Consider the following 13,054-nt stretch of genomic DNA (forward strand, 5'->3'; position numbering starts at 1 on the left):
AATGGGGTGCTGCACCACCCATTAGCTTGAATTCTGCTTGTTTTGCGAGACAACATTTGCAAACCGAGTCAGAATTAAAAAAAATAAAAAAGTTGCCTGTCTTTCAAAACGCTCGTTAACCGCGTTACTCGTAAACCAAGGTTCCGCTGTACACTGTCAGTGTACTAATCACACTGGCTGGGAAGGGGTTAACATCTAGGGACAATCAAAGGGTTAACTGTGTCCCAAACAATGCATAATGTGTGCTGCTTTTACTAAGCCATGTGTTTGTTTTTTCTCCATGCTTTGCAGGGAAAAAAAAGAAAAACAAGCACATCGCTGCTCTCCGTTCAGAGCCCAGTGTTAGTAAACAGAGGGCTCTGGACTGTGTGATTCACTAAGCAGGACCTGCTGATCGGCTTGTGCTGTAGTGAATGACGGCACAGAAGGGGCGGGTGCGCACGCCCTCTACCCGGAAATGTCGGATCATGTACATGTAAAAGCGGGGCCGCTCTGCCACAGTAAATCTGCAATAGGCAGTCCTGAAAGTGGTCATTCTGGGTTAAAAACAAAACAAAACCTTGATCTCTTTCTTGCCATAGAAACTGTAGCTCCCAATCTGCCCCCTACTACGGCCATTTTTAAAGCGGATCTTCACTGTATCTGAGCACCACAAAACAAAAACACTATTTAATTCATTTTTAATATTCAAAGCAAACTCCCCCATCGATCTATGTCTCCATTCTTTATTTTGTTGAAAAACACCATCAAACATTTCTTTAATTTCTGCGGCCATCTTGAGTAAGGGCAGATGATTCATGTAGCATTTACTTCCTGGAATCCATTTGCCCTTAGGCATGCAACCAAGAGAGGGTGTGTTTAGATGAGAAAGCCCCTCCTACCCTACTGAAGACTCCTGGGGTGTATGACATAATTTGCCTAGGCAAGAAACCAAGTAACTGAAGAAATGTAATAAAAAATAAATTTTAAAAAAAGTGTAAACCAAGTACATATGATATACTTTCCTATCTATTTACTAATGCTAGCAGCACAGGGATTAAAAATAATCAGTGTTGATTGGGAGAGTGATGTTTCACTTTAAGTGTATGTCTGGGGACATTTTTTTTAAGTAGATCTCTGCAATATATGCATATTAAAATCAGTTTAATGAATTGCTTCACAACACTTGATTCCATTTGCACAGCGGAGCACGCTGTGTAAATGGAATCAAGTGTTGAGAAGCAATTAAATGTAGAAACAATGTGAATATTAGTAATGGGTGTATGGGTTGCTGCAACTCTAATTGTGTTCCCACAATGTGATACAATAATAATGTGAAATGGGATTGCGCAGCCAAACTAAATAGATAAATTTTCCCCTGATGAAGTCATGTGGTGTGACGCAACGCGTAGGGCCCCGATACCAGAAGTGATGCGATACACCATGCAATGCTGACTATACACCACATTTTATGCGCTGTTATATGTAAGAGGCTTTCTTATTACAATAAAGGGTTATTGTTTGACTTTTTTACACTATGGGTGGCATGTTCATTTTATTATAACATGTTGCTGAGCGGATGCACCAGAGACTTAAAGGGACCGCAGGTGTCTTTAAGGGGACCAGTGCCATAGTACCCTGGGAGTTTACCTATTGGAGGTGGAGAGCATTTGAGTAACGTAGCAGTCTATTGAACATACTATTCTTAGGTTTGGTTTTATTTCACATGAGAGGTGAGAGTTCTGTGAACACGGGAGCGTTGCACAGAGGTGGAAGTTCACCATTGTTCATTTATGATACAGGTGGCTATCATTTGATTAGAAGGTGTTTGACTTATATCACGTTTGAAATACAGTCCACGCCCCAACTTGTTTATCACTCCACTGAAGTCACTACCAACTTTATTTTGCACTCTTATGTGGAATTATTCATTTGCACTTACATTATTTATTCATTTACTGTCATAACACATTGTATTTTACCTATTTGGTTAGGCTACGCACCCCCATTTCACGTTATTATTAATATATACACATTACTCCATGTTTTATCTTGTTCAAAAAACTTCATGTACAGAAAAATACCCATGAAATTCTGTGAGCCCCTAATTTCCAGTATTGAGCTGACAACACCAATACCATGCAGCATAGTGTTGTCAGTCCTGGCTGCTGGACTACAGAACTCCACTATTCTAGCCTACATAATCACATGGTGTGACCGCTTCGGTGTGGAGGAACTCAAGTGGCCTACACAGAGCCTTGGCCTCAACCCTGCTGAATTTCTTTGCTCCATGAAGACATGGTGGGACCAATATGATGTAGAGGAATTCTAGTGGTACACACAGAGCCCTGACCTCAACTCTACTGAATTTCTTTGCTCCATGAAGACATGGTGGGACCAATATGATGTAGAGGAATTCCAGTGGTCCACACAGAGCCTTGACCTCAACCCTACTGAATTTCTTTGCTCCATGAAGACATGGTGGGACCAATATGATGTAGTGGAATTCCAGTGCCCCAAAAGAGCACTGACCTCAACCTTACTGATCATCTTTGGGATGAATTGAAATGCGCTCCAGGTCTTCTCATCCAACATCAGTTCTTGACCTCATAAATGGGCACAGATTCCCACAGACACCCTCCAAAATCTTGTGGAAAGCCTTTCCAAAAGTGTGGAGGATGTTGTAGCCATAATTCCTTAAATAACGTCCATGGTTTTGTAATGGGATGTCCAGCAAGCTCATATACGCGAGATGGTCAGGTGTCCACAGACTTTTGGCCACATGGTTCATCTCAAATCATGAAGGGGCTAAAGATAACTTGTTGCCTTTGGGTGCGCTGAAGACCAGGTCTACCTTTACGCTTTCTGGGCTTTAAGGAAACCTTACTCTCATATCTTTTAGATTAGGAGAATTATTTCCTGTCCCTCATGCTTTCAATTGCTGAGAAGAAATGGTGGCCGTCATGGAACAGACTGCTGACCTCATCCCATATCGAGCCGTCTCACACAGGCGGTAATGATGCGATGTGAAGGGGGGTTAATGGCAACCGGTGAACACAATGTGACAGAGCGGAAGGCATTCAAAGAAGAAGATAAACAGCCGGAGTCCTTCGTACAAGAATAGATGATCACCCTGACCTCAGGGCCTCATTGTCTTGCAGTGCTCTCTCTCTTCTCTCATTAATTAGCCTCATGCATGTCAAGAGTGATTTTACTGTAAATATCATGAGTGAGATGAAACGGGACGGATGTCACATAATATGGTGACAACGCAGAGGACACAGACCTCATCAATGTCTGGGTGACATTAATAATGGCAAGCGGCAGATGCCAAGATATAAATAGACTTCGACATTGTCTTCATTTTCTGGGGAAATGTATCTCTCTACATCACAATTTTATAATAGACTGAGTAAAAGTCTGTGATTTGAGCATTGGGTGGGGGTGTAGAATAAGGTCCATGGATGTTGGGTTTGAAGGGGTGGGGGGGCCTTACAACAAACATAGGGTAACAGTGGGGGGCATAGAGTGAGAGTACAAGGGTTTGATGTGAGGGGGTACAAGTGCGTGGTGAAGGGGGTGCACAGCAATAATAATGAGGGGGGAGGGAATTTGTGCAATCGTAAGGTGTGAAATGGGCCTACAGGAACTGAGGGGGTCCAAGTGAGGTCCATTGGTGAGAGCAGTATATTGGAGTTGGCGGCCTGTGCAGGCACTGAGTGAGGCATTTATATAGGCATGTGATAGTCACAAGAAGATGTATATCAAGGTGTTACGGGTGAAAGGGGGGTGCACAGCTATGATAGTGAGAAGGGGTGCTTTGTTCAGACATAAGCTCAGAGATAGGCCTAACAAGTGAGGCCCATTGGTGAGAGCAGTGTAGTTGGGGTGGGTGGGGGACTTGTGCAGGCATTGAGTGAAGGGACATTATTAATGGCAAGCAGCAGAGTGATCAGAAAATATCAATAGACTGGGTGATGCTGGAGGGGAAACCTTCCACATTGTCTTAATTTTCCCGGGAAATTAATCTTTTAGCTCATCTTGTATTCGGTTTATTGTGCGTTCCGGACGATGTTGCTGGGATGGAGAAGCACAAAGTGGAGACGAGTTATGAATTCTTATCTCTACCAGGAACGGAGCTCGCTGGGTCTCGTGAGTGATGAATAGAAGAAGTTGTACAGGAGAACACTTGCTGAAACTGGTCAAACTTCTGTTTTAAAGACTATCTCCTATTTTTTTTTTTTATAGTATTCATTGGTCGATGGGAAAAAGTGTCCTGTTCCACTGCAATGTTGGACAAGGGTGTCCCACCTTGGCGTTTGGCTGCCAACACCGAAGCAAGAAGATGACTGTTTTGCTAGCGAGGTCCTTTCTCTGGCTCATAACACTTGACTGAGGCCGTTACCAACATGAGGAATGCGGGAGAGGGTGAGACATGTCAACATGCTGTCCCTCCACATTCCTCTTGCTGTTGCTGAGTGTGCCGAGGAGGGGGCCCTATCCGACATTGCAGCTAGAGTAACTGGGCACCTAGGTGCTTATCAGTTGAGTGATAATTTTCTTGAATTATGATTAGGAATATTATCACAGCACTTAGTACCCCCATTCAGCAGATTCCCAGCTCATTAGAACCCTGGCTTAGCAGTACCCCCAGCTCTTCTGATGCCCCGCTCATTAGTGACCCCCAACTCTGCTGACCCCTGACTCAGTAGTAACGCCCAGCTCTGCTGAGCCTCCACTCAGCAGTAACCTCCAGCTCTGCTGATCCCCAACTCAGTAGAAAATCCAAGCTCTGCTGGTCCTTTGGTTTGCGGATCCTCCTCTCTCTCCATTCCCTGCTCACCTCCTGCTGCGTGTGACGTCTGCTAGTTTCTCCTGCCCTGGTCCCCCAGCTTTGATGATTCTCCGCCAATCAGTCCTTTCTCTCTCCAGTCCCTGCTCCCCCCCCCGCTATATTGCTACCATGCTGCACACCACGTGTGACATCTGCTAGTTTCTCCCACTCTGGTCCCCTAGCTCTGTTGATTCTCTCCCACTCAGTCCTTTCTCTCTTTAGTCCCCGCTCACCTCCCGCTATATTGTTTACATGCTGCTCACCCCATGTGATATCTGCTAGTTTATTCTTCTGCTCAGGTCCCCCAGATCTGCTAATCCTCCACCGCTCAGTCCTATCTCTCTGGTTCCCGCTCACCTTCCGCTATAACGGTCCCACGTTGTGCAGCACATGTGGAGCCTGCTAGTTGCTTTGCTCCGGACCCCTCTTACCTTCCTGCCGATCCACTCTGCACACTAGATTTAACGTCTGCACCAGACATTCTCTGAATATATCCACATTAACTGGAAGTGACTACTGATGGTTTCTTTCTGGTTCACTTGTTAGTTTCCCAGTGCATCCTGGGATATCCCATATCTTCAAACAGTGGTGTCGCTAGGGGGTGGCTTCTGGGGCTACAGCCCCGAGTCTTTGCAGGGGTCCCCAACCACCAGGCCGCAGCCTCTCTGCAGCCGGGCCGCATGACAGAGCCAGCGGCTGGAAGGGGAGAGCCAGCCGGCGGGCAAGAGAGCAGAGGGATGACATCATCTCTCACCCCTGTTCCGCCCTCACTGTGCAGCTGCGGGCAGGAGATTATATCATCTCTCACTGCCGACCCTCTCTCTGGGGACGCTGATGTAAGGAAGGAGCTCTCTGGGAACCCTGGTGTAAGGGGAGGCTCTCTGGGGACCCTGGTGTAAGGGGGAGGCTCTCTGGGGACCTTGATGTAAGGGGGAGGCTCTCTGGGGACCTTGATGTAAGGGGGAGGCTCTCTGGGGACCCTGATGTAAGGGGGGGGCTCTCTGGGGACCCTGATGTAATAAATATATATATATATATATATATATATATATATATATATATATTTATACACACACACACATGTATATTATATACATGTGTATGCCTGCCAAGCGTATGACTTTCTTTACTTCGCTGCTATGGGCTCTACCCAAGATCTTTTGTAGACCCAGCAATGCTCCTGCCTCCAAAACAAAGAGAAGTTACCTCCTGAACAAAAGCCTCTCAAATGCTGCAGGTGCTGTTAGCAAGTGTTGTCATAGACTTCTATGGAGGCTTTGGAGACGCTTTAAAGCACCAAGAAAGTGGTGTGGGGTATCATTTTTGAAGCAAAGCAAACACAACGTATGAACAGGACTGTAAGCGAACCATTTTATTTTGTGACAGGAGCTTTGATTGGCACTCTGAGTGCTGTAAAAAAAAAAAAAAAAGAAGTGTGTCCAATGCCACATTTTGAAGCAAGTGTAAACCAGCCCAAAGGCTCTGTAAATGCCCTGTGCTCTCACACAATCTGAATTCAGTGTATACAAAATGTAAAGTTTCGAGTTGTCTTTTTTTTTTTTTTATGAACTGGAAAAAAGAAAACACAGACCAGCCTCTCCCTTCATAGGGATGTCAAATTACACTTTAATTTTCAAACACATACAATTTTTGCTTTTTCATTTGTAGAACTATTCTATTGAAAGGAGCGAGCGACAGCTACCTACCTCTTGTAAACGCGCTGGCGTTCCGCCAAGGTCACTTACATACAGCGTAGGCTCACGGGGCCCGGGTTTCCTTTACATAAGAAGTAGTTTGGTACAGGATAGTGCAGCCCAGCAGCCGGGATTTTACAATAATTTCCTCTCTTTTTTTTTTTTTTTATACATCTGTACAACTCCGCACACTGAGAAAAAAAAAAAACACCCCTTCTGCGCTGGCATTCCCCCCTCGCGCTTCCGGGAAACAACGCAGTGAAGGCTCTAAGTGCAGCAAAGACAAAGCGCTAAATGAAACAGCAAGGACTAGGCGCACAAAATGAAAAAATACTGTCTGAGCACTGGCCGCCGCCGCCGTCCACCCATCCTGCTATAACCCCTTTCCGCCACAGCATGCGTCTGTTCTTGTCATGCAAATAAGGATTCTACATTTTCTGCGTAGTTTGTCACCAGAAGTGCGAATATAGCCTAGGTTTGTACAGGACACATATATTATTTTTTTTTCTTTTTTGTTTTCAGAAAACATTTAAAAAAAAAAAAAAATTGACATGCCCTCTTGAGAATCTATATGGAAAAGTCCTTGTAGAGAGTCTAACCCTCCCTCCCCCAGGTTCTGTTATTGTGGTGGCTCCGCAGGGGAGGGGTCACTAGGGTGCAGTTCCTGTTGCACAGTCTGTCCATTCAGTGCTCAACACGCTTCCCTGTGTGGGGACCAATGGCGTGCTGCTTTCTGTGTTGCTGGAGAATGCTGGAGTTTAGCCATCGGTTGAGGGGGGGTCATTCGCAGTCCCTGATAGGACGAAAATTGTCATGGCTCTCTGAACTCCCACAACTTAGAGCTGGTACCACTTCTTGTCCCTGTGTTTAACCATCAGCTGCAAAGACAGACAAGAGACATGAATGCGTGTAAAGGAAAATACACAACAGGATTATTAGTTTCACTTTCACGTGTACACATGGCCAAAACTTTTTTTTATTTTGTAAGTTTTGGATAAAGTAGGGAATGGTTAAAAGACAGGTCCAGGTAAATGAAAAGTCAAAAACACACAGGCAATCAGTTTATGAAGAAGATAAAAATGCTGCAATACGCCTCTTCATTTTAGAGACGTCCCCTGCAGAATGTCCTCTCTGCCACTAGATGTCATCAGCCTTTCCAAGTAGAAGGATGGCCAGTGCTGTATAGTTAGTTAGTGTGTGTGTGTGAGTATATAAACACAGGCCTTGAAAAAGTATTCATACCTCTTGACATTTTTTAAATATATTTTTATTGGGATTTTATGTGATAGACCAACACAAAGTGGCACATAATTGTGAAGTGAAAGGAAAATAATAAATAGTTTTAACATATATATATGTGAAAAGTGTGGGGGGTACATTTGTATGGCGCCCCCCGGTGTCAATACTTTGTAGAACCCCCTTTCTCTGCAATTACAGCTGCAAGTCTTTTTGGGGATGTCTCTACCTGCTTTGCACATCTAGAGAGGGACATTTTTGCTCATTCTTCTATGCAAAATATCTCAAGCTCTGTCAGATTGGATGGAGAGCGTCTGTGAACAGCAATATTCAAGTCTTGCCTCAGATTCTCAATTGGATTTAGGTCTGGACTGTGGCTGGACCATTCTAACACATGAATATGCTTTGATCTAAACCATTCCATTGTAGCTCTGGCTGGATGTTTCAGGTCTTTGTCCTTCTGGAAGGTGAACCTCCGCCCCAGTCTCAAGTTATTTGCAGACTCTAACAGGTTTTCTTCTAAGATTGTCCAGTATTTGGCTCCATCCATCTTCCCATCAACTCTGACCAGCTTCCCTGTCCCTGCTGAAGAAAAGCATCCCCACCACATGATGCTGCCACCACCATGTTTCACGGTGGGGATGGTGTGTTCAGGGTGATGTGCAGTGTTAGTTTTCCCCCCCACACATAGCGTTTTGCTTTTAGGCCAAAAGATCAATTTTGGTCTCATCTGACCAGATCACCTTCTTCCACATGTTTGCTGTGTCCTCCACATGGCTTCTCACAAACTACAAACAGGACTTCTTATGACTTTCTTTCACCAATGTCTTTCTTCTTGTCACTCTTCCATAAAGGGCAGATTTGTGGAGAACACGACTAATAGTTGTCCTGTGGACAGATTCTCCCACCTGAGCTGTGGATCTCTGCAGCTCCTCCAGAGTTACCATGGACCTCTTGGCTCTTCTCTGATGAATGCTCTCCTTGCCCGGCCGGTCAGTTTAGGTGGACGGCCATGTCTTGGTAGGTTTGCAGTTGTGCCATACTCTTTACATTTTCCGATGATGGATTGAACAGTGCTCTGTGAGATGTTCAAAGCATGGAAGATTTTTTTTATAACCTAACCCTGCTTTATACTTCTCCACAACTTTATCCCTGACCTGTCTGGTGTGTTCCTTGGCCTTCATGATGCTGTTTGTTCACTAAGGTTCTCTAACAAACCTCTGAGGGCTTCACAGAACAGCTGTATTTATACTGAGATTAAATGACACACAGGTGGACTCTATTTACTAATTAGGTGACTTCTGAAGACAATTGGTTCCACTAGATTTTAGTTAGGGGTATCAGAGTAAAGGGGGCTGAATACAAATGCCCCCCCCCCACACTTTTCACATATTTATTTGTAATAATAGCATTTTGAAAACCATTTATCATTTTCCTTCCACTTCACAATTATGTGCCACTTTGTGTTGGTCTATCACATAAAATCCCAATAAAATACATTTATGTTTTTGGTTGTAACATGACAAAATGTGGAACATTTTAGGGGTATGAATACTTTTTCAAATATATATATATACACAGTGGGGACGGAAAGTATTCAGAGCCCCTTAAATTTTTCACTCTTTGTTATATTGCAGCCATTTGCTAAAATCATTTAACTTCATTTTTTTCCTCATTAATGTACACACAGCACCCCATATTGTACACACAGCACCCCATATTGACAGAAAAACACAGAATTGTTGACATTTTTGCAGATTTATTAAAAAAGAAAAACTGAAATATCACATGGTCCTAAGTATTCAGACCCTTTGCTCAGTATTTAGTAGAAGCTCCTTTTGATCTAATACAGCCATGAGTCTTTTTGGGAAAGATGCAACAAGTTTTTCACACCTGGATTTGGGGATCCTCTGCCATTCCTCCTTGCAGATCCTCTCTAGTTCTGTCAGGTTGGATGGTAAACGTTGGTGGAGCCATTTTTAGGTCTCTCCAGAGATGCTCAATTGGGTTTAAGTCAGGGCTCTGACTGGGCCATTCAAGAACAGTCACGGAGTTGTTGTGAAGCCACTCCTTTGTTATTTTAGCTGTGTGCTTAGGGTCATTGTTTTGTTGGAAGGTAAACCTTTGGCCCAGTCTGAGGTCCTGAGCACTCTGGAGAAGGTTTTCATCCAGGATATCCCTGTACTTGGCCGCATTCATCTTTCCCTCGATTGCAACCAGTCGTCCTGTCCCTGCAGCTGAAAAACACCCCCACAGCATGATGCTGCCACCACCATGCTTCACTGTTGGGACTGTATTGGACAGGTGATGAGCAGTGCCTGGTTTTCTTCACACATACAACTTAGAATTAAGGCCAAAAAGTTCTATCTTGGTCTCATCAGACCAGAGAATCTTATTTCTCACCATCTTGGAGTCCTTCAGGTGTTTTTTTTAGCAAACTTCATGCAGGCTTTCATGTGTCTTGCACTGAGGAGAGACTTCCCTTGGGCCACTCTGCCATAAAGCCCCGACTGGTGGAGGGCTACAGTGATGGTTGACTTTCTACAACTTTCTCCCATCTCCCGACTGCATCTCCGGAGCTCAACCTCAGTGATCTTTGGGTTCTTCTTTACCTCTCTCACCAAGGCTCTTCTCCCCCGATAGCTCAGTTTGGCCAGACGGCCAGCTCTAGGAAGGATTCTGGTCGTCCCAAACGTCTTCCATTTAAGGATTATGGAGGCCACTGTGCTCTTAGGAACCTTAAGTGCAGTAGAAATTTTTTTGTAATCTTGGCCAGATCTGTGCCTTGCCACGATTCTGTCTCTGAGCTCTTCAGGCAGTTCCTTTGACCTCATGATTCTCATTTGCTCTGACATGCACTGTGAGCTGTAAGGTCTTATATAGACAGGTGTGTGGCTTTCCTAATCAAGTCCAATCAGTATAATCAAACACAGCTGGACTCAAATGAAGGTGTAGAACCATCTCAAGGATGATCAGAAGAAATGGACAGCACCTGAGTTATATATATGAGTGTCACAGCAAAGGGTCTGAATACTTAGGACCGTGTGATATTTCAGTTTTTCTTTTTTAATAAATCTGCAAAAATGTCAACAATTCTGTGTTTTTCTGTCAATATGGGGTGCTGTGTGTACAATATGGGGTGCTGTGTGTACAATATGGAGTGCTGTGTGTACAATATGGGGTGCTGTGTGTACAATATGGGGTGCTGTGTGTACAATATGGGGTGCTGTGTGTACAATATGGGGTGCTGTGTGTACAATATGGGGTGCTGTGTGTGCATTAATGAGGAAAAAAAATGAACTTAAATGATTTTAACAAATGACTGCAATATAACAAAGAGTGAAAAATGTAAGGGGGTCTGAATACTTTCCGTCCCCACTGTATATATATGTATATGTGTGTGTATATATATATATATATATATATATATATATATATATATATCTCACAGTAAAACCTTGGTTTAAAAGCGTTTTGCAAGACAAGCAACATTTTTAAATAAATTTTGACTTGATATACAAGCGATGTCTTGATATACAAGTAGCGTCACGTCATAACAGAGTATAAAAGAGAAGAGAGGCGTCTCTAAGTGTAGCAATATGGTTGCATTTAATGAAGGTACAACATTTAGGAACTCACTTGGTTGATAATTAAAACAGGCACATCTCAATATGCAGACATCCGGAGTAAAGCTGTCCACATAGACCAGGCATGTCCAAAGTCCGGCCCACATTCCAGTTTCAGACGGCCCGCCTGGTAATTTTGACATGTATATCTTTTGTGGCCCCCAAGCGCCGGGGGCCACAAAAGATATATGTTTGCTGGCTGCCTTGGAGGGGACGGGGAAGGGGCGGGACAAGTGCCATACATACAGGAGAGATTCCTATTTACACGGCGGCCTGTGTAAAAGGAAATCCCGTCTCCTGCGCTGCCATTGGACGACTGTTCTGTCCATCATAGGAGGCGGGACTTTCTATGAAAGAGGCCGCCGAGAAAACAGGAGTTTCTACTGTATGTCTGTTGGCGCTCGTCCCATCCCCTTCCTGTCTCCTCCGAGGCTGCAGATGGGCATGAATCAGGCTGCACTGATGGCAATGGTGAGTATGCATTCATGGCAACAGGGGTTTGCTGCATTCATGGCACTTGTGAGGCTGCAGATGGGCACTGATTAGGCTGCATTGATGGGCACTGATTAGGCTGCATTGATGGGCACTGATTAGGCTGCATTGATGGGCACTGATTAGGCTGCATTGATGGGCCCTGACCCTTATTTTGCTTCACAGTTCTTCATTTAACCACTTTACAACCGGCCCATAGCCAAATGACGGCTGCAGGGCGGTTGCTTAACTCTGGGATCACATCATATGACGTCTTCCCAGAGTTCCCCCCTAGCGCGTCCCCCTGGGGCGCGCACCTGAACATATCCGTGACCGGACCCGGCGCATCACGGATCCCGGTAAATGGCCGCCGATCGCGGCCGTTTACCATGTGATCGCTCCGTCAAATGACGGAGCGATCACATGTAAACAAACCGGCGTCATCTCATGGTGCCGGTTCTTCTCCTCCCCTCCTGTGTACCGATCGGTACACTGTGAGCGGAGAGGGGGATGGATGGCTACAGCGCTGTGGGCTGGTTGTGTAGTGCCCACAGCGCTAACCAGTGACATCCAGCCATCCATCCATCCATGCTCAGCCATCCCTAACGCTCTGCAATGCCCTGCAATACTCTGCAATGCCCCAGAATAATGTGCAATACTCTGCAATGCCCCAGAATAATGTGCAATACTCTGCAATACCCCCGCAATACTCTGCAATACCCCGCAATACTCTGCAATACCCCCGCAATACTCGGCAATACCCCGCAATACTCGGCAATACCCCGCAGTACTCTGGAAATACCCCACAATACTCTGCAATACCCCACAACACTGTGCAATATTCTGCAATACCCCGCAATACCCCACAATACCCCACACCACTGTGCAATACTCTGCAATACCCCACCATACTCTGTGATACCCAGCCATACCCAGTCATACTCTGTGATACCCAGCCATACCCAGTCATACTCTGTGATACCCAGCCATACTCGGCGATACCCCGCCATACTCTGAAATACCCCGCCATACTCTGAAATACCCCGCAATACTCTGAAATACCCCGCAATACTCTGCCATACCCAGCCATGCCCTGCCATACCCAGCCATACTCTGCAATACTCTGCCATACCCAGCCATACTCTGCAATACTCTGCCATACCCAGCCATACTCTGCAATACTCGGTGATATCCAGCCATACTCTGCCATACCC

The 13,054-nt window shown here is 45.0% G+C and overlaps 1 protein-coding gene across 9 annotated transcripts in view; it reads right to left on the minus strand.

Moving 5' to 3' along the window:
* Positions 1–6,420: 6,420 nt before the first annotated feature.
* STXBP5L (syntaxin binding protein 5L) overlaps positions 6,421–13,054 on the minus strand; it is a 391,287-nt gene continuing 384,653 nt past the window's right edge. For 4 of the 9 annotated variants that reach the window (XM_073617500.1, XM_073617499.1, XM_073617501.1 and 1 more), the window contains one exon: positions 6,422–7,385. In XM_073617500.1, coding sequence (XP_073473601.1) covers positions 7,344–7,385 — 42 coding nt within the window. In that variant the 3' untranslated portion in view covers positions 6,422–7,343. Of the gene's footprint in view, positions 7,386–13,054 lie in introns of all 9 variants that reach the window. The other 5 variants (XM_073617506.1, XM_073617503.1, XM_073617505.1 and 2 more) reach the window with 2 other exon arrangements.

The sequence above is a fragment of the Aquarana catesbeiana genome, linkage group LG02 (genome assembly GCF_042186555.1).
Source record: "Aquarana catesbeiana isolate 2022-GZ linkage group LG02, ASM4218655v1, whole genome shotgun sequence".
In the NCBI taxonomy this organism is placed as follows: Eukaryota; Metazoa; Chordata; class Amphibia; order Anura; family Ranidae; genus Aquarana; species Aquarana catesbeiana.